At 41.0% G+C, this 21,965-nt stretch overlaps 1 protein-coding gene across 2 annotated transcripts in view; it reads right to left on the minus strand.

Annotated features, from left to right (window-relative positions):
• sntb1 (syntrophin, basic 1) overlaps window positions 1-11,926 on the minus strand; it is a 51,889-nt gene extending 39,963 nt beyond the window's left edge. Inside the window, exon 1 of one of the 2 annotated variants that reach the window (XM_047361044.1) lies at window positions 10,644-11,912. In XM_047361044.1, coding sequence (XP_047217000.1) covers window positions 10,644-11,181 — 538 coding nt within the window. In that variant the 5' untranslated portion in view covers window positions 11,182-11,912. Of the gene's footprint in view, window positions 1-10,643 lie in introns of both variants that reach the window. The other variant, XM_047361045.1, reaches the window with a different exon arrangement.
• Window positions 11,927-21,965: the final 10,039 nt, after the last annotated feature.

Here is a 21,965-nt window from a genome sequence, read left to right on the forward strand (position 1 = left end):
AATGAGGCATTGCAAGCCACTGTTGATATCTGAGTACCAGAGCAACACAAAATGGGCATTAAAAATCCACCCCTGAGGCATCTGTTATTGAAAGATTCTGATGAATGTACCAAAGACTCCATATACTGTCAAACCTATACAATCTACCAAGACAAATCATCTATTAACAGAGGAAAAGTGTCATTAAAATTTGCAGTAAATGCAAAGATCAATGACACAAAAATTTAGAAAGTGATGAACTTCACATGCAAAGCCAGAATATATGTTATATGTTTATATCTAATTAAAATAGTTGATAATCATCTTCTAAATATTAAAATAAATACTGTATAACTATTAACAAAAGACAAAACTCCTGCTTTATTTTAAATGTAAAAACGTTATCCTGATGCCATTTTAGGGGACAACATAAACAGGGTTGGTGCTGTATGAACAAAGACACCAGAAAAAATCTGTATCCTCAGGCTCTACTTTTGATAATTTGTTTAAAAATAAAATAAGCTGTGATTTTAATAAATTCTTGTGTAACAGCCCAGGACCTTGCAGCTACAAAGTGCAGGGAAAATATGAGATTTCTAAACCAGAAGTGGGACAATAATTGGTGAAGGAATAGTGAATCAGCAGAATGGCTGGAAATGACCCTGAACTAGATCTGGATAAAGAAAAACAAGCAGTGGATAATGTGATCCCAAATCAGGCTCAATTCAGAAGGTTATTTATTTATTTAGCTATTATGGTCACTTTAACAACTTGCTATGTACATCTTAGTCATTTATTCAAAATAATTCAGATAACTTTTATCATAGAGTCAAGCATCGGTGTCCTAATTAGAAATGCACCACCCAGAATTTTGTGCCAGATTTCGGATCTCCACATTTTGTGAAGCTCTGACTTACCAATACCGATTTCAATTAAATCAGATCTGTCTTTTAAAACTAACATAGAAGGAGATTTATGGACAACATCGAGAAAATTTCTTTCAAGGGTTTTCTCTTTAGGGTTTTACAAACATTTGAAAACAAAGACAAAATAATTATGGAGTTAACATTTTATTCTGTTTTTAGCATTTTATACGAGCAATTAATCCAGTTATTTGGACTACCATTACATACCAAAGAGTGTCAGCATGACTTTAAATATGGTGCATTCACAGATGTATTATATATATATATTTTGTTTAGTTCCCAACCCAACGTTCAGATTTGATCAGGCTGATCAACACAGTGAAAATATAACATATAAGAGCTGTTCGACCGATAACTTTATGTTTTTTTAACAACAGCGCGATGTTGCATCCGGCTATCTGCTGTAGACATGGTATATCTGCAGTTCTTTAAAGAAAACCTACAATCCAACAACATACATACATCATTTTCTTCATATCACTTCTGTTAGTCCCAAAACATTTTTATGAGCAGCAGGCAATTTTATATGAAATACTATACTTTTATTAGCTCTATGTTGTAATTGTAACTTTAACATGAACAATTTGATACAGCTAAATTAACTGTACATTTTTTTTTTGCATATCTAATTATCAACTTTATTAGTAACTAAGAACTATAATGTCAAGCTCTTACCAGAACAACTTCTTCTAAAAGCTCTATGAACATCGTATATGGTGTTTCAGCCACTGAAAGTATTTTACCCAGTGAAGAAGACCAATTCTGCTTTTAAAAAGTGGAAATAGAGTACTCTGAGATTGCAGAAGAATGGCAAATTGTCCATAAATCTGTCAGTCTAACATCACAAAAGCCAGTAGGCCCATTAAGTAGACCAGCGAAAACACCAAATCTGCTTTAAAATTGCCTTGGAGAATAAAAGTAGAATTGATGCTACCTGAGGACAAGATGGTGCCTAATCAACCCTCTTCTTTAGAGAAGTGAGAGGGGCTGATTTTTAAAGCAATAAATACAAAGGGAAGCATTGGAAATGTACATGTAGACTGGGGATGGGCAATATGGGCTTAAAAAGTTGTTTTAATAATATATATTGCAATGACAATAAAAGTGATAAAATATGTTAAAAATCCAACACATCTTTATGACTACAAATCTCTCACTGCATACAGTTGGACTTCAAACATACGTATTCCTCTAAAACTAAAAAAGGTACCCATCAAGAGGTTATTCACAACACTATTTACTTTAAGTACTGCAAACTAGAACACAATATTTACACCAAATCTTGTGTTGAATCATAAATGCTAACTTTGTTCATGATCTAACCAAACTTACAGTGGGAAAATGGTTTCACACAATCTATGATCTCTATAACGATATTTTCAATCCATTAAAAATATGGTTGGTTAAAAATCAAATTAATGTAAAATCAATGCTGGTATCAAATGGGGAAATATTGTACATGTTACAGGGTTCCTACATTTGTTTTAAATGTAATAAATTCCTACCTTTCCAGAGTTTCCAGAAAAGGAAACAAAGAAAAAAAAAGGGGGAATAGAAGAAAGGGAAGGAAAGGAAAGAAGGGATGGCACAAATGCTTTCTTTTTGTTTTAGGAGATGTTTTTGGCACTAGCAGCCTTTATTGAGCAGTTATCAGACAGGAAAGCAGGTGGAGAGAGAAGGAAATGACATGCAGCAAATGACCCGGGACTTGGAGTCGAACCCAGGACAACCGTGTCGAGGACTATAGCCTCTGCACATGGTGTGCAAGCTCTTCCAACTGAACCAGAGAAAGGATAAAAAGTATGTAAAAGAGATAAAAAGAAGTGGCTATTTAGATAAGGAATAGGGCATAAAGCCTGGAAATACAAATATTTTTTCATATTCTCATATTATTTTTCTATACTTCTAAATAAATAAAAATTTTTCCCTTTTCCAGACTTTTAAAATTTACTCAATTTTGTTTACAAAAGGTAGAAATAATAAATGTTAAAAAAGCTGAGAAAAGGGGATAACTTGGGCATGGTGTTGTAAGGCGCCATTTATTCTGTTTAAGTGCAAAAATTAACATCTGCAGCACTTTCTGGTATCAAAATCAAAATGCTTCCATAAAAGTACTTACTTAGCAGCACAGAAAGCCTGATGCTATCGCCACGGTAATGTTTTCCAAATTTCCTAAATTAGCAACATTAACCACCTCACTTCCTGAAAAAAACCACAGACTTATTTGCTGTGTGAACATTTGGTAGGTTTCACACCTCACAATGTTGTGTTTTCAGCTGACACAAATTCAAATGAGGTCAGTGATGTGTGACTCAAAATATCTTTTATCCATCATCTCGGCCACTCATCTTTTAATCTAGTGTATAATGTTATAGTAACTCCAAAACTGAAAAGCTTCTCTAACATAGAAAACAGTTACATTTATAGATGAGCTTGACAGATGACCCGACTGTTCAATTTGAGTTTTGTTTCTCTTAAAGTCTACAGGAGGAGGCCAAGTCTTACCCACAGGTCTATGGTTTTGTTTTGGCTGTATAAACATTTAAACACGACAAGGACTGAGTGATTCAATCTGTTGCCTTTGCCACAATAATCACCAGTGCAACGCCACAGCTGCTGTTATGATCATCCCCGTCTTCCACTGAGTCAGAACCTGCACGCAGTAACAAAGCAAGGAGATGATAGTTTCTCTGATGGCATAAAGAGTCAGCTGGTAGACACAGTGACTTCGTCTCACACCCACATCATGCCGTAAACCACACACACACAATCTCTGAGGCATCAGTCTAGACTACACTGCTGGGGCCTCAACTCTCATTGGCACAAATGAATACACGTACAATAAAGCACATGTTCAAAGACAAATACAGGGGGGCAGCCAGAGTGCTGACAGTGGCACACCCACATCCACACACACAAAGACCCTCCAGCCATCAGCCAATGACAGGTTTGGTTCGTTAAGGACTCACCATAAGAACTTACAGGACACTGACTCATTTCCTGCCTACTGAAGCTTTGCAGGTGTTTTTTTTTGTTGTTGTCTAATTTTTAACAGTTTGCTCGTCCACCTTCTTCCTAGGGCTTAGTCATGAACTTCTTACATATTTTGTCAAGTTTAAACCAAAAACTCATTGTCGTTTCCTGGGATTCTATGTGATAGACCAACATAAAGTACGACATAATTGTGAAGTGGAAATAAACAAATTTGACCACATTAAGCTCCAATTACAGCTACATGTTTTTGGAGCATGTCACCAGTTCTGATTAAGTTCTGATTAAGTTCAGACAGAATGGATAAAGAGGGCCTATGAAAATCAGTTTTCACGTCTTGCCAGAATCTGTCATTTGGATTTAGGCCTGGACATTGACGGGGGAATTCAAACTTAGAAATGTGCTTAAAGGGTGAACCATGGCTGCACTTTCAAGTGCTTTGCATCTGCTGAAAGGCTTACTTTCAGGATTGTTCTGTTTTCAACACCATCTTTTTTCCACTAAACTCTGGACAGCCATCTTGTCCTCGCTGAAGAAAGCCACTCATGTGGTAAGTTCCTTGAGGTTTGTTTACTGGGGGTATCACTTATTTTCAAGATTTTCATTTGTAAAAAAAAAAAAAATTAAAAACAGGTTTTCCTTTCTTAAATTTACATGTATGTCAGTGTCTGTCACATGACAAAATGTGAATAGAAGAACAAGGAGTATGAGTAACTTTGCAAGACTCTGTAAAATATGGTGAGGTACAACTTACTAGTACATTTCATCTGTAAAGGTAATGTTGCAATAATTGGCTTGCCAAATCAGATGCAAACTGCAAGCTTGATTTGGGTTTTCAGCTAAAAGATAGCTGAACGGAAAGGTAAATGTCTTCTTCTAATTCTATAATCTTGGAAAAATAAGAAATTAATACAAAAACAAATGACGCCATGAAGTCTAAACTCTCCCGATTCAATATTTTAATCAATCAGCCTGTCACAATAAACCCCTGATTTTTCCTTTTAGTACTACTCTAGGGTTTTGGTTGCATAAACCTAATTGGAGACAGTGTGAACAGTAAAGAACGACACCTGAACCCACAATGTGCTTGAGAAAAAAACAAGACGATAAACTCCCTTCTGCCTAGCTGTTAAACTGATAAAGTTGCAACTGTACATGATGAGGGTTGCATGATCAGGGTCTTTAAAATAATGATTCCACATAAACACAAAGAATGTGCATTAACTGAAGCTGGGGCTGTCTTCTTCAGCCGGGTCAGAGTTGAAACCCGGTCAGAGTTGATGTGAAGATGAACAAGTAAAATGCAGGGTAACCATGGAGGAAAAAAACTGTTAGAGGTTGCAGAAGACTAGAGACTAGGGCACAAGTTCATCTTCCAGTAGGACAAGAACCTTAAAACTTACAGTCAGAGTTACGAGGGCATGCTTTAGATCAAAGCATATTCATGTGTTACGATGGCCCGGTCAAGGTCCAGACCTAATTCCTACTAAGAATCTTTGGCATGACTTAAAATTTGATGTTCACAGGCAGTCTCCACTCTCTGAACTATTTTGCAAAGAAGAAAAAACAATAATTGCAGTGTCCAGTTGTGCAAACTTGCTAGAGACATACCCTAGAAGACTTATAGCTGTAAATGTGGCAAAAGAAGATTCTAAATTGTATTTACTCAGTGGGGGCTGAATACAAATGCACATGTTTATGTTGGTCCATTATATGAATTCCTAGTGAAATACATCAAAACCTGTAGCTGTACTGTTACAAACATGATGGGGTATGAAGACTTTTGCAAGGCACTGTATGTACAGCAAGAACATTACTTCTTTAAGGAAAATGTTTTAACTTCCATCTTAAATTACTCTTTAATATGATAGTAAAAATAAACTCCCTACTTACATGGCTGAAATAAATTAATTATTGCAGAAAACATTAGTTGAAAATGAAGGCATAAAAAAACGTCCTCATTCCTCTAGAGCCAGATCTATATGTTGGCCCTGTGTCTCCTATGGAGGCTTGATATTATGAGTGGAGGTGTTCGCATATAAAAAGCAGTCAAAGTCCTTAGGGATCATGTGAAAGAGAGATTATGCTGCCCGTGTACTGAGTCACGGGAATCAAACATCGTCGAAAAGCCAAAAAGTGAGAGAAGCTGCAAATGATGGCCCTCCACTGGCTGCCTAACGATCTCTCCACCTTTAAATGTTTCCTAAATGAATCATGCAGATGGAGAAAATGCTACATCTTCATAGGTGGCTTCAGTGGTGATGCTCCGTGGTGCTCAAAGCTCCAGAGAAGCTGTCTCTTTTTTATTTCTTCTTAGCCATTAAGCCCTCATCACAGAAGACGTTTTGACATGTTATAGCTGGAAAAGTACAGGAGCAAATAAAAAATAATGGCTTCTCATATCTCTTATGTTCACTATGACATGTCAAAACGTCACAACTGAAGCTCAAACTAGGGGTTTTATTACTCTGACTTGCTGTATGTTGTCATTTAGGGGTATTTGAAGAGGTAGTGGGCCAAGAGGACCTAATTATAAAACAATATGTCAAGTTGAAAAGGTGCAGCAGAAGATGGGATAGTTTTAGACTTGATCTCACAAATTTCTGCACATAAATCCCACTGTTTTATTCAACACTACTTTTATCAGTATATATTATGATCTTCTTTTATTTTATTTCTCAAAGGCAGTTTTGCATTGAACCACCATAAGACCACTGGCTGTGATGGTTGCTGGGAGCAGAGACAGCTACAGAACTGTACTCCCCGGAGCATTTCCCATTTGGCTCATCTGTTCACACACAGGGAGCACTGAGCACAAACAGCCTATTTAGGTGACACTTGAACAAAGAAGAGCCTCTCTGGGACTGTTAGGAGGTGCTGCAAATTATGTGTCCTAGGTGATTCTATCAAAAGTGGACTGCAGTAAATGCAGGTGTGAAAGCATTCAGAACAGACTGACAATACATTAATCACTGGATTGATCCAAACTGATGCCTGTGGTGGGATTCGCTTTGGTTTTAGATCCTATTTTTTACTTTTGTGGTAATGATGACCCTTGACTGTACTTCGCATCTGAATGCATTTCTGATTTTAAAGAAACATCAGCCAACTAAATGGAGATCTCCTGTTTGTTGCTAAGCTGACCGCTGATCCTTTGACATAGGCGGCAACTTCGTTTGCATGTTGGCCAGGTAGCTAGGTTCAAGTTACAAAGAGTCACCCATGATGAATATAAACCTCTAATATAAACAGGGCCTTTTACATCTGAGTTTAAACTTGGTTCTGCAGTTGGAGTGCAGGTTTAAACCTCAGAGTCAAACCGCTGTCTTTTAACTGCTCATGTCTGTGCAGACCCTATCACTTTCTATCTTTGAAACTATAAATTCACACCACTTTATATGGTGCTGGCCAAATTTATCGAGACCCATGGTAAAAGTGGTCAAAAAGGCTTCATAACAACAGATTTATTGCAGCATCATAACCTGGCACTGCCCATTTTTGAAAAGTCAAAACTAAAATAACTCTTCTTTTCAGCTCAGCCTACTGCTTTTCTATGATATTTATTGTGAGGGACTGATATGGCTATGGAAAAAAGTGGATTTTGGGTGATGTTAACCATTTTAATTTGATCTGGCTGTTTATCATTAGCTTGTAGAAAGACCTGACGGAAAATCATTTTCAATTTTCTGTCAGAGGCCAACAGATTTGTAATTTAAAATGTTCTGGTATTTCAAACACTTCATGAAAGCAAACACTCTAATGAGGTTCCCACAGCTACTGACAGGTAAACAGGCCCACAGCATCATAGATCCTTCCTTATATACAAAACAATGGACATGAGGTGCTTTTTTATTTGTCCATCCTTTGTTTTATGCTAAACCCACCTGGAGTGTTTGGAAAAAGCTGAATCTTAGTCGCATCTAACCAACCGAAGCAGTTTTAGTTTAGGTCGCAGTAAAGTTTAGAACTGTAGCTATATTATTGGAACTTGGGAAAACCAGATTGCCTTTCCCTAAAGCATATGGGTCTTTGTGTTATATTTATACCCCAGGGAATCAAATTAGTAAATAAATAATTTGAATATCATCGAGATCCACTCAAGAAAATGAAGCATAATAAAGAATAAAACACTTTAGTTACATTTATTTTATAGGAACCTGTGATTTTATTAAAATAGTTTTTTTTTATTTTATTTTATTAAAAAGTCTTTTTTTGAATACTCAAATTTAAGGTGGATGCTAGTGCTACGAAAGATGAATTTATATGAAGAATTTGTGCAAGTCTTTACCACATGTGTATTTCCAGAAACACTAATCTTTGCTTCAGTAAAATACACAGACATGCTCAAGGAAGCACAGTTCGATACACAAAAACACACAGCAAGCATGCATAAAGTAATGGCAGCACACACATCATTCCCAAGGGACAGGTACTTTCCTCTGCAATAACTCAGATGTGTTCCCTTGATCTCTTTCGTCATGTGATACAATCTGTCTCTCAAATTTTCACTGCGACTTTTGCACAGGAAGTAGTGAGGAAATATCACTCATTTTTCTGGCTATCACAGAACTCATCATCATACTGACGTCAATTTGTGCATGATACAAAGGATGTTCAGCACAAGTCTCACATCTCACAGACACATATCTGATATAACTCAAATGTTTTGTCACATTTGTATAATGCAAATGATCTTTGTTAATTTGCATTTATCTAAAAACACATTCTTTTTATCATCTCGAAGCAAACTGTCAGCACTTTCCCTATTAAATTCACATTTCAGCTCTGTGCCCTCCCACTTCCCTCTCCTTGAGCCCCCCTGCTCTCTGCCCTCTCTCTCCTTCTCTCTTATATCTGGATAACTTCCCACAAGGGACCAGCTTTTTCCTCTACAGTGCAACCAGTGGGTCTCCTTGGCCAGGACCATCTCTTTGTTTGCATGTGAGAGTGAAGCACTTCATTCTTACGAGTTTCGCTGAAACGGGAACAACAAACTCAGAAGCAGAAGCTTGTACATGTATGGTTGTTAGCAGTTGTCAAAAGGGTTTGCATTAAGCAACTCATACCAGGAAGTATGTTGCCACTTTATAGAGTCTGAATAGGCATGATTACACAGAGGAAAGGTGAAGATCAGAATTGGTAGGCAGATCATCATGAAATCGGGATTTGAAATCTGCTAAATGATCTCTGATTTGTGCATCTCTGATATAAACAGGTGGATGAAATCTGTGTCTATAAAAACCTCAACTGTTCTTTTTTTGGGACGAGGACCGGCAAAACGCAAAATTAAAATTAAACATCTATTGTGGGAGAAAGGTGAACTTTACCCTTTATTCATACTTTTCAGAGACGACATGGACTACATGGTAAATAATTTAACTGCTGGGTAAAGGGTAAAAATAATTATACAGGATTTACTTAAGCCCTGAGATCCAAAAGCCAGGCTTACCTTACAGGTGCGTCTCAATCAATCAGAATGTCATTTAAGTTTAACATTTTTTCACTACTTCACTTCAAATAGTGAAACTTATATTATCTAGGTTCATTTTTCACATGTTGATGTATTTGCTTGTTATTTCTGATTATTATTACCTAAAGCTCATGAAAGCTAACTTTCTCAAAAACTTAGAATATCACCTATAGCATCACAAAAGTATGTCTATGTAGTCTACAAAACAGGCACTCCATACTTCTCCTTTTATATGAATTACACCATCAATGCAGTGCGGCATGGAGATGATCAGCCTGTGGCTCTGTTGACGTGTTTAGGAAAAAGAAGAGCCTTCAGCTCATCTGGAAGGGCCCGAGACATTAGTCTCTCATTTTCCTCTTGACAAAACTCCATAGATTCCCTACATTGTTTAGAACAGGTGGTCAATAAAGCACTGAGATATAATGGTCATTAAAGCAGGTACTGGTACATTTGGCATTATGGAGAGGTGCCAAGTCCTGCTGGAAAATGAAATCAGTATCTCCATATAGCTTGATTTAGAGTGCCATGTCATCTGGTGGGACCATGATTTCATAAATATATGTAAAGTTTACTTTCATTTAAAAAAAGAAGACTTTAGACTGATGGGCAACAGTACAGTCTTTTTTTCCTTAGGTAAAAAAAAAAAAAAAAAAGCCTAACGCTGTCTCTGGTTCAGGAGTGGCTTGACAAAAGTAAAACTGTTACGGTCCATATCCTGCTTGGTATCTCTTGAAGAACCAATTCCAGCTGCAGTCAGCACTTTGCAATTCTGTCCAAAATTCTTAAGTGGCAATTGCTTCCCTATCTCTCTTACGGCTATGGTAGTCATACTGTAGTTGCTTGTGTCCCACTTTTTTCTTCCACTCAATTTTCCATTTAAATACTTGTGTGCAGTGCTCTGTGAACAGCCAGGCTCCAAACCAACGACCTGTTGTGACTTATCCAGTTTGAGGAGGGTGTTCATAACTGTCTGCTGGACAACTGTCAAGTCTGCATTATTTCCCATGATTGTGTAGGCTGTAGCATAACTTATGCATCATTTTTTTTTTACCTGGTCTAATGTAATATTCAGATTTTAGGTTTTATTAGCTGAAACACAAACGCTTGAAACATCAGTCTGTGTGTACTGAATCTATTCACTTTCACTTTTTTGAATTAATTCACTGAATTAAATTAACTTCTCAATGATTTTCTGACTTATTGAGATGTATCTGTAAACTGCAATAAATTTGTAATCTCTTGTGCCCCCCTCCTCCAGTGATGCTCTATCCTACCTTCTAGTGTCACCTCCTTTCCTGCTCGTTTCAGCGCCTGCACAGCCTCGTCGTGCGTCGCGTCCCGCAGGTTCATGCCGTTCACGGAGAGGATGGCGTCCCCTACATAAAGAGCTTGGGTCTGATCCGCTGCAAGCCCCTTGAATATCTTGCTGATGAGTATGGGCATTTTGTTTTCCTTCCCACCTTTAATGCTTATGCCGAGTCCTCCGATTTCCTGCTTGGTCACCTTGACGCACCGCTTTATGTTGGCGATCGTCTCGGGCACTCGCTCCGGGAGGTCCGTGAAAGCGGTGCGCACGGCCTGGGGGCCGTTGTTGGAGTTAGTGTTGCTGTTGTCCAGGTAAGATCCGTTGGTAACCCCGTTGGAGCTGACGGTTTCGTTAACGCCGCAGTCCTCGCAGCTCAACGAGAGCGCCTCCTCGCTCAAGTTGGCCAAAACTTTGTGCCAGCTCTCCCGCACCAAAACCTCCACAAATCCACTTTTATGCACCCCGGAGCCACTTGAGACTCCGGATCCCGCTGCTACCACCGCCATCTTTGGAGCATTGCTGTGAAAGAACTCACAGGTGATTAAGTTCCAGCGCGCCCTCACACACTTTCTCACTCATTCGCTCACACACCTCGAGCTCAGGCTGGACTTTGGTCCCTGTGGAGTTCTCCGCGGACTCGTCACGCACGGCGCGCAGCCTGCCAGAGCTCACTCTGCACGGGCTGCGCTCCGCCTGCCAGAGGATCCTGAAGCTGCGGGGTGGAGTTTCTTCCGCGCTTCGCTGTCAACGCATTTTTAAACATAAAAACGGATCTTTTTAACATTTGCAGCCACGTACCGATCAAAGGGTAAATGCGTCAACAAAAAAATTACTAGGAAAATGATCCATATCTGGTTACAGACATGAAACCACTATAACACAATAAACTATTTAAATTCAACAAAATTAGTCTGAATGTTTTAGTTTTGTGTGTAATCCGGACACGAAACTGAAGGGAATAAAATGTGTCCTTTTTGGGGTTTTTTTACTTAAAAAAAATATTATCTTTCTCTTCTTTAGTACTTTAAAGGATCAACTATCTGGTAAGACCACCTTTACTAAAACTTCACTCACACCACTGAACGGTTGCCTGCGTACAGGAATGCGCCGGGCACGGCTTTGACTTTTAACGAAATAAAACAAACAAAAACGTAGGCTACATTTGATCGAGCAGTTTAAACGGTCATTCTCTTATTTCTTGCAAAGGAATTCTCCACCAATACGCGATCCTGATAGTTAATTTAATGTATTTGGTCCGTGAGGCATCCCCAGCATCTGACCAGTCCTGCTGGTCTAAGATCTTATCATTTGCAACCCAGAGACAACAAGGATGCAGACAAATGCAGCGAGTCTGATCACTATTTCAGAGAGGAAAACGAATGTGCATCATCTCTTATTGTAACGAAAGCTGCAATCCCATCGCTAGTAATACTTTGGATGAAAAATATTTAGCTGTACTCAATTTTCTAATTTAAAATGTCTTTTGCATCCATTTTTCCACCTTTTGCATCCATCTCTCAGAAGACGTTTTAAATGTTCGATGAAAAGTTAGCGCTTCACACAAATGTTAAAGCAACGTGACAGCGACATCTACTGGTGAACTAAGAACTATGGTTATCTGGTGATTACCTGCAGTGCCGTTTCAACCACAAACCCTTTTTATACTTTAATATATAGTTTAAACATTGAGAAAATCCTTGAACCACCACCTTAACGTGGTGGAGGGGTTTGAGTGCTCAACTGATCCTAGAGGCTATGTTGTCTGGGACCTAAATGCCCCTGGTAGGGTCTCCCATGGCAAACAGGCTCTAGGTGATGGGTCAGACAAAGAGTGGTTCAAGGATCCCTCATGAAGAACAAAATATCGAGGTACGTGACGTCGCCCGGTACGGCGGAGCCGGGTTCCCACCCTGGAGCCAGGCCTGGGGTCTGGAACCCATCTCCTTGAGAGGGGTTGGACTCTGTTCTACTCTGGAGTGGCCAACGGGGAGAGGCGGCGGGCTGGTGTGGGTTTGCTTGTTGCCCCCCAGCACAGCCGTCTCGTGTTGGGGTTTACCCCAGTGGATGAGAGGGTCGTATCCCTGCGCCTTCGGGTTGGGGAGAGGTCTCTGACTATCATTTCAGCCTACGGGCCGAGTGGCAGTGCAGAGTACCCGGCCTTCTTGCCGTCCCTGTCGGGGGTGCTGGATAGTGCCCCTCCCGGGGACTCCATTATTCTGCTGGGGGACTTCAACGCCCACGTGGGGAACGACAGTGACACCTGGAGAGGCGTGATCGGGAGGAATGGCCTCCCCGATCTGAATCCGAGTGGTGTTTTGTTATTGGACTTCTGTGCTAGTCACGGATTGTCCATAACGAACACCATGTTCAAACATAAGGGTGTCCATCAGTGGACTTGGCACCAGGACACCCTAGGCAGGAGGTCAATGATCGACTTTGTTGTCGTATCATCAGACCTTCGGGCGCATGTTTTGGACACTCGGGTGAAGAGAGGGGCTGAGCTGTCCACTGATCATCACCTGGTGGTGAGTTGGATCCGCTGGAGGAGGAGAAAGCCGGACAGACTTGGCAGGCCCAAGCGCATAGTGAGGGTCTGCTGGGAACGCCTGGCAGAGCCCTCGGCCAGGGATGTATTGAAGTCGACCAGATCCCGGGGGATGTTGGAGACATAGAGTCCGAGTGGACCATGTTCTCCGCATCTATTGTCGATGCTGCTGCCCGTAGCTGTGGCCGAAAGGTCTGCGGTGCCTGTCGCGGCGGCAATTCCAGAACCCGGTGGTGGACACCGGCAGTAAGGGATGCTGTTAAGCTGAAGAAGGAGTCTTATCGGCTGTGGTTGGCTTGTGGGACTCCTGAGGCGGCTGACGGGTACCGTGAGGCCAAGCGTGCTGCGGCCCGGGCTGTGGCAGAGGCAAAAACTCGGGCCTGGGAGGAGTTCGGTGAGGCCATGGAGAAGGACTACCGGTTGGCCTCGAAGCGATTCTGGCAAACCGTCCGTTGCCTCAGGAGGGGGAAGCAGTGCTTCGCCAACACTGTTTATAGTGGGGGCGGGAGACTGCTGACCTCGACTGAGGACATTATCGGGCGGTGGAAGGAGTACTTCGAGGATCTCCTCAATCCTGCCATCACGCATTCCGTGGTGGAAACAGAGGCTGGGGACTCGGGGTTGGACTCTTTCATCACCCAGGCTGAAGTCACCGAGGTGGTTAAAAAGCTCCGCGGTGGCAAGGCTTCGGGGGTGGATGAGATCCGCCCTGAGTACCTCAAGTCTCTGGATGTTGTAGGGCTGTCATGGTTGACACGTCTCTTCAACATTGCGTGGCGGTCGGGGACAGTGCCTCTGGACTGGCAGACTGGGGTGGTGGTCCCCCTTCATAGGGGGACCGGAGGGTGTGTTCCAACTACAGGGGGATCACACTCCTCAGCCTCCCTGGTAAGGCCTACGCCAGGGTATTGGAGAGGAGAGTCTGACCGATAGTCGAACCTCGGCTTCAGGAGGAGCAGTGTGGTTTTCGTCCCGGCCGTGGAACACTGGACCAGCTCTATACCTTCTACAGGGTGCTCGAGGGTTCATGGGAGTTTGCCCAACCGGTTCACATGTGTTTTGTGGACCTGGAGAAGGCATTCGACTGTGTCCCTCGTGATGCCCTGTGGGGGGTGCTCCAGGAGTATGGAATCGGGGGCCCTTTACTAGGGGCCATCCGGTCCCTGTACTGAGCGGAGCAGGAGTTTGGTCCGCATTGCCGGCACTAAGTCGGACCTGTTCCCAGTGCATGTTGGACTCCGGCAGGGCTGCCCTTTGTCACCGGTCCTGTTCATAACTTTTATGGACAGGATTTCTAGACGCAGCCAAGGGCCGGAGGGGGTCGGGTTTGGGGACCAGTGGATTTCGTGTCTTCTTTTTGCAGATGACGTGGTCCTGCTGGCCCCCTCTAGCCAAGATCTACAGCATGCGCTGTGGCGGTTCGCAGCCGAGTGTGAAGCGGCTGGGATGAGGATCAGCTCCTCCAAGTCCGAGGCCATGGTACTCGACCGGAAAAGGGTGGCTTGTCCTCTTCAGGTTGGAGGGGAGTTCCTGACTCAAGTGGAGGAGTTTAAGTATCTCGGGGTCTTGTTCACGAGTGAGGGAAGAATGGAGCGGGAGGTCGACAGACGGATCGGTGCGGCTGCCACAGTAATGGGGGCGCTGTGCCGGTCCGTTGTGGTGAAGAGAGAGCTGAGCCGAAAAGCAAAGCTCTCAATTTACTGGTCGGTCTACGTTCCTACCCTCACCTATGGCCATGAACTTTGGGTCATGACCGAAAGAACGAGATCTCGGATACAAGTGGCTGAAATGAGCTTCCTCCGTAGGGTGGCCGGGCACTCCCTTAGAGACAGGGTGAGGAGCTCGGCCATCCGGGAGGGGCTCGGAGTAGAGCTGCTGATCCTCCACATCGAGAGGAGCCAGTTGAGGTGGCTCGGGCATCTATACCGGATGCCTCCTGGACGCCTTCCTCGGGAGGAGGCCCAGGGGACGGCCCAGGACACGCTGGAGGGACTATGTCTCTCGGCTGGCCTGGGAACGCCTTGGGCTCCCTCTGGAGGAACTGGAGGAGGTGTCTGGAGAGAGGGACGTCTGGGCATCTCTGTTGAGTCTGCTGCCCCCGCGACCCGGTCCCGGATAAGCGGAAGACGACGAGTACGAGTACGAGTATATACTTTAATATATTTTATGTCGTAGACAACAGAGGGTAATGCATGAGAGGAAGCAAACTGATGCTTGGTGTTCAAATGTTGTTGAAATAAAAATCTGAAAAGTTCGGAGGGCATTTGTATTCAGTTATGTCTACTAATCTCAAACTCAGTTAGGAGGTGAAAGTTTTTATTATTATTTTTTTTTTTACAGACTTTGCACTGTATTTTGCTAAATCCATCTTCACATCAACTCTGATCATCTTCCCTGTTCCGGCTGAAGAAACGTAGGTTCTCAGCATGATGCTGCCAACACCTCAGGGTTTTCATTGGGTAATGTGTATTCAAGGGAAATAGCTATTGTTATTTTTTTTGCACAGTATTTGTAAGCTAAATCCATGTAAAATTATTGTCTCATCTCACCAGAGCACCGTTACATGTTTGCAGTGTCCTTTATATTTCTTGTTACAAACCTTAAATGGGCCTTCATGTTGCTTTCTTTTAACTATAGCTTTCTTCTCACAGGTCTACCAGAAAGATCAGATTTGTGGAGAGTACAATAAATAGTTTTTCTTTTTTTAACCAACATATTGCCTGGGTGTCCTGACCTGTGGATTTTCATTACTATTGGCCTCCTGGCTGATTCTCTGATCCATGCTGTTATATTATCCAGACTGTTAGTTTAGCTTGATGACCATGTCTTGGTAGGTTTGCAGTAGTGTTGTGCTATTTTCATTTCTACATGATGAATCAAAGAGTGCTCATGGGATGTTCCAGGCTTGGAATAACTCTGCTTTAAACTTCCCCTCAGCCTTATCCCTGACTTGTCTGCTGTGTGCCTTGGTTTTCATGATGCTGTTTGTTCACTAATGTTCTCTAACAAACCTCTGAGGCCTCCACAGAACAGCGGGATTTATATTAAGATTAAATTACGCAGAGGTGGACTCTAAATACTACTTACTTAAGTGATTTCTGTTGGTTGCACTAGATTTTAATTAGGGATATCTGAGTAGAAGGGGCTGGATACAAATGACCACCATACTTCAGATTAAATTTTCTTCCACTTCACAGGTTTACACTACTTAGTTTTGGTCTATCACACAAAATCCCAATTAAATACATTGAAATAATTTTTTTAATGTGATAAAATGTGAAAAGGTTCACTCTACAGCCTATAAGGCAGAGTGAAGATTAATTATGTATCTTTCTCTGAAACAACCTTTGTGGTGTATTCATTTAGTTTAATTTAAACTGACAAACAGACCACAGTTTGTGAGACTGAAGGGTTGTGAGTCTAACCAGGTAGTCAGCAGCACAGGAACACCACAGGGGACTATACTCTCACCATTCCTTTTCACTCTGTACACCTCAGACTTCCAGTACAAGACAGACTCCTGTCATCTGCAGAAATACTCAGATGATTCTGCAGTCATGGGGTGGATCAGAGATGGGCAAGAAGCTGAGTACAGGAAGGTGGTGGACCACTTTGTGGCATGGTGTGGAAACAATCATCTCATTTTGAACGTGACTAAAACAAAGGAGATGATTGTAGATTTTAAGAGAAACAGGAATAAGTCGAAAACTATTTCTATCATGGGAGAAGAAGTGGAGGTGGTGGAGGAGTATAAATACCTCGGTGTTCACCTGGACAACAGACTAGAGTGGAGATGCAACTGTGAAGCCATCTACAAGAAGGGACAGAGCAGACTGTACTTCTTGAGGAAGCTTAGGTCCTTTGGTGTTTGCAGCAAGATGCTGCATATCTTCTATAAATCTGTTGTGGAGAGTGTGATCTCTTCTGCCATCATCTGCTGGGGAAGCAGCATCAGAGCCAGGGACTTACAAAAGCTCAACAAGCTGATAAAAAAGGCTGGCTCTGTTCTAGGGACTCCTCTAGAACTTCTGGAGATCATTGTGGAAAGACGGATTCTTCATAAAACGAAGAACATTATGGAGAACCCTGAGCATCCTCTTCATGAGACTGTCCTACAACAACAGAGTGTCTTCAGTCAGAGGCTTCTTCAGATCTGCTGTAAGATGGAGCGCTACAGGAGATCCTTCCTGCCCACAGCCATCAGCATCTACAACGGCTCTTTGAGGAAACCTTCAAAATATGAACTATAACAACATTTAATTTCCCTTTGGGATTAATAAAGTAATTTTGAATTTAAGTTTCTCATATTTTTATTGGTCAATTGTAATTGTTTAGAAATAAAAAAAATAAATTGCATCAAATCACTTTAAAGGTAGCCTGTTTTTCTTGTAGTTCTACGTTTTTATCGAGACTATGAGTTGAATTTGGTTTATATGTTCTGGAGTGTTGGAGGATCTTTTGGACATTTCTCTTAATGTTTCTTTGTGTCACATATGTTGGACCACATGTTGTGCTGAATATTGGACCATTTGCACGTTGCTGGACGCTACCTGGCCGTTTGGCGTCATCGGCCATTTTGTATCCCAGGATAGCCGCTACTACGAATCCCAGCGGACACTGCGGCTGATATGACGGGGCGTCCCAAGTCTGACGTCACGGGAAAGCATAAATGAAGGTGGCCCCTTTAAAAGCTTTGCTTTTACGCTGGAAACTGGACCAGTAACTGAAGCATCCCTCTGGAGAAGAAGAGGTCCCACGTGGATTCTTCATTTATTCTCCTTCGTTGACCAACGAAAAATTCATGAAAGAGGTTTCTGGAATAAGAAGGCCAAAAATTTCACTTTGCCGATCGAAGACGTGAGTTTAACACGTAACAGAAGAAAAACCCTCACAGTGGTTTCAAGGAGACAGATCGCCACCTTGTTTTGTTCTAGTCGACTGCTGACGGTCAGATCATATTTTTCCTTTTCGCCAAGGAGGCCAAAAGACGGAGATTGACCACTTTCTTGGAGTTTAACTGCGGACGCGCAGGAACTCTTCACCCCCTTTTCTCTCTCACTCGCTGCCCCAGAAGGAAGACTTCAACAAGTAAAATCCACCTTTTATTTTCATTTTTTTATTAGGAATAGCTTGGGCAGGGTAGAGGAGATTTAGTGTGATGTAGAATCGCCACTTAGAGTCTAAGGTGTTCTGAATTGTATGTGCATGCCATTGTTCTTTTGAAACGTGATTACTGTTTTCTGAGGCCGCCGAGTCTCGCAGTATTGTGCTTTTACTGTGTAAACACCTGAGAGCAGGTGCACTGTGAAACTGCACCGTTATAATAACCTTATGGTGAAAATCAATCATTTTCTTTGTCTTATAACCCTTTGTGTTCTGTAACATCCCCAGCGGCGGGGGAAGTTTTATGACTGCCTGTATCTCACTGAGCTACACTTTCTGGTGGACTGCGCTCCCAAAGCTTCGTCCAACCATATTCCCTTTGTACTTTTGCCATAACTGCTGGTTTGATTTCATACACACTCACTGCTGTTTTTATTTTGTGTAGTTAGATATTTTACCCTTTTGTGTAGAACTTTGCATGTTTAAGTAGGTGAAGATTATTGAATCGAAGAGTTGATTGTGTCTGGCTGATTGGTTTAATAAATTTTCATGTAGATAAAGAGAAGTCGTTTGTGTTTATTTTGTGCAAGAGTGATTTGTCAGTCAAAATAAGGTTAAAGTTCCCCAAGTTTCAGCAGAAAAGGTTGATTAAACAGTGAAATCTCTGGTAATAGTTATTACTGAGTATTTAACGGTTGTAATTATCAAAGGCGTTGAGCCACAATTACAACACCAGAAGACATCTCTGGTTTCGATTCATAAATGAGGATTTTTGGTTAAGAAATTAATTCTCAAATTATGATTTTTAATTATAATTATTGGTAAATATTATTTAATCAATAATCATAATCCCAACACATTTCTTTGATTTTCTTAAATAACGTGATCAAGTACAAAGAAAATTTTACATTTATATCTGTCATAATGTTTCGAACAATTCAGGAGACAGAGCAATTCAGGAGACAGAGTTTAACAGTAAGGAGTTTTACAGTATGTTGAAATGTGCAGGAAACTGGAACCGGGATACCAACTGTAAAATAAACAGAACAGTAAGCAAGGGGAAACTCTGGACCTATGTTCTTAAATGATAATTCTGTCTTACTGATTTGAAGGAGAGATCCACCAGAGAGGGGTGGAGAAACCAGGAAGTTGTTTACCCGTGGGACTGGAGACTGTGAATACTGGTGTGCCAGGATGATAAATGGTCCAAGAGTTTCTGTAGTTGGTGTAAGAAGGAGGGTGGACAGGGTTCGCAGAAGGAGATCCACGGAACGAAGGAATCAGGAGACTGCCAGCTGGTTTGATCCAATGAGGTAACAGGAGGCTTGAGTCTTGGTTCATGGAGCTGGATAATTTCTTTCCAGAAGACGGTAATCCAGGCAGGGTTCGATGCTGAAGGCAAAGTCAGGTTCAGGTAACCTGCAAGGCAACAAATCCAAAATTACAAAGAGCAAAGCAAGGTCAAGGTAATGTGGATGAGCTGTACCACAAAGGGCAACACTCTGGCAGTGAGTTGCTGGCAGCCTCCTCCTTAAATACTCCTCAGCAGATCATCAAGAAGATAGAGAACACCTGTCACCTCTCCTCCGGTTCCAGCGCCATCTAGAGGCTAAGAACATTAACAGCAACAAGCAGACAGACATGGCACAGATCCTGACAATATCATATGTAGATCTGGACTCATCTTAAAGGATGTTTGCAATTAAGAAAGAGAATGAATGAAACTGCACAATACTTGGAATGCCGGCATGCTGTGTGTTTTCTTTTAGAGCCAAGCAATGTTACATTTTCACTCTGTGATCTGGATTTGGGTCGTTATATCCGAACTGTGCCAAAGTGTAGATTAATTAGTTTTGAGAAAAAAAAAATATTTACAAATGTTTTGGTTTAATGAGGTGGAGGAGGTACAATAAATATTTTTTTACTTTTATGTGGAAATGAGCTATCAGATAAAATAGTGCATTCCTTCTTGTGGTAATTACCTACAAAATAAACAAATAAAGTGGAGTCCTACAAGAGGTGTGTGTAATTAACAGCTGGTAATAAAACTTGCTTTAATCTTCAGTGAGCTCAGCATTTGGAGCTCACTGTTTGTTTTCATAGCAGCAGGAAGCAGCTGCAGAGAGGTGTGGTTGTACAAAAACACATGGGGGAGGAATTTCTGGTTGGAAAACTGTCTCTCTGGGATGATTAAAAAAGTGAGGAACTGATCTGAATAGATTTTGAGACATATGTGTTTTCTATTCATACCGTCATTGATTTGGTTTCAAAACAGCAGCTACATATAGATTATCACAATCTATATGCTTCTTTTACTCTCCAGTCAGGAGTCACGCTGAACAAAGACATGTTTGACTTGTTCCCTAAAACATCTCACCCATGTTTTCATCCAGTCTGATGCTTTAAATTAACCAGTTAGCATGAAAATATTGTGTCTATTGTGTTCAATGATCATCACTCAATAATCTCACTGGATTTCAACAAATAAATAGCTTACTTAAGATCATAAAGAAAAAATACATTTAGTAGGTAATTGTCTAAATCAATTCAGTTTATTTATTTAGCGCCAATTCGCAACGAAATGTCGTCTCAACTTTACAAAGAAAGTCAATTTAATCCAATCACACAGACATGCTCAAAGTTAATTTCATATATTCCAAACTGATCCTAGTTATCAAACAACACTCAGTGTATACTTACTACTAATGTATTAAATTAATGCTAAAGCAAATAAACATGCAAGCCTACTCAACTGCGAAGCAGGGTAATTACATTTTTTTTTAAGCAGGACACTTCATTAATAAAAATTTTTCAAAAAGGCACATTAAAACCCTATAAAGGGCCAATATTCTGTTTGACATTTTATGACATAAGAATAATTTTGCAATAAGTTGAGAGAGGATGACTAAATGAAAGAATCAGCCAGTTTGTTATCTAGCTTTTTATAATTTTTTCTGGTTGTATTACATTATTAAGATATTATTTTTATTGTTTCAGTATAGTTTGTATTTGCTGATTAAGTTAACATTTATTTTATACTGTGTGCTGCACTTTGGTCAACTGTTGCTGTTTTAATTCTTCTATAAAAGCTAACTTTCATGTCACTTTTTAGTTTTGGGCATCACAGGAGGTGTGGCGTATTATACAACCAATGAGTTTAAGGGAGTTCCTCTGTCACACCAGAGAATCTCACAGATGTGAAAACACTGGCTGCCAGGAGTTGCTTTGCACATTAAAGGTATCTTCACAAGGAATCATTTCAGTTCCACACTCAGAACTTTGGCCTAAGAAATATTCAGCGTTGAACCTTTACTATGATTAGATGTGGATTTTATTTAGGTCATTAACATTCATGAACTTGTATTTTGTTTAATAGGACAGTCCTGAGCAGTTACAGGTAGCTTTCTATAAACAGAATTCGGAGAAGTGATTTTTTGTTTGTGAAACATTTTTGGTTTTGCTGACTATAAGTTGAATGTGTCTAATTAAAACATGTATGTATATCACAATTTAATTTGATTTAGTAATTTTACTCATCACTTTATAAGGTAAAGCAGCTAGTCACAATAACAAATAATGTAGGCATGTCAAGATCCCTGCTTACATTATTGGTAGACATAGACATCTAAGGTTTGGCCTGTT

This window comes from Girardinichthys multiradiatus, chromosome 3 (genome assembly GCF_021462225.1).
Source record: "Girardinichthys multiradiatus isolate DD_20200921_A chromosome 3, DD_fGirMul_XY1, whole genome shotgun sequence".
Lineage (NCBI taxonomy): Eukaryota > Metazoa > Chordata > Actinopteri > Cyprinodontiformes > Goodeidae > Girardinichthys > Girardinichthys multiradiatus.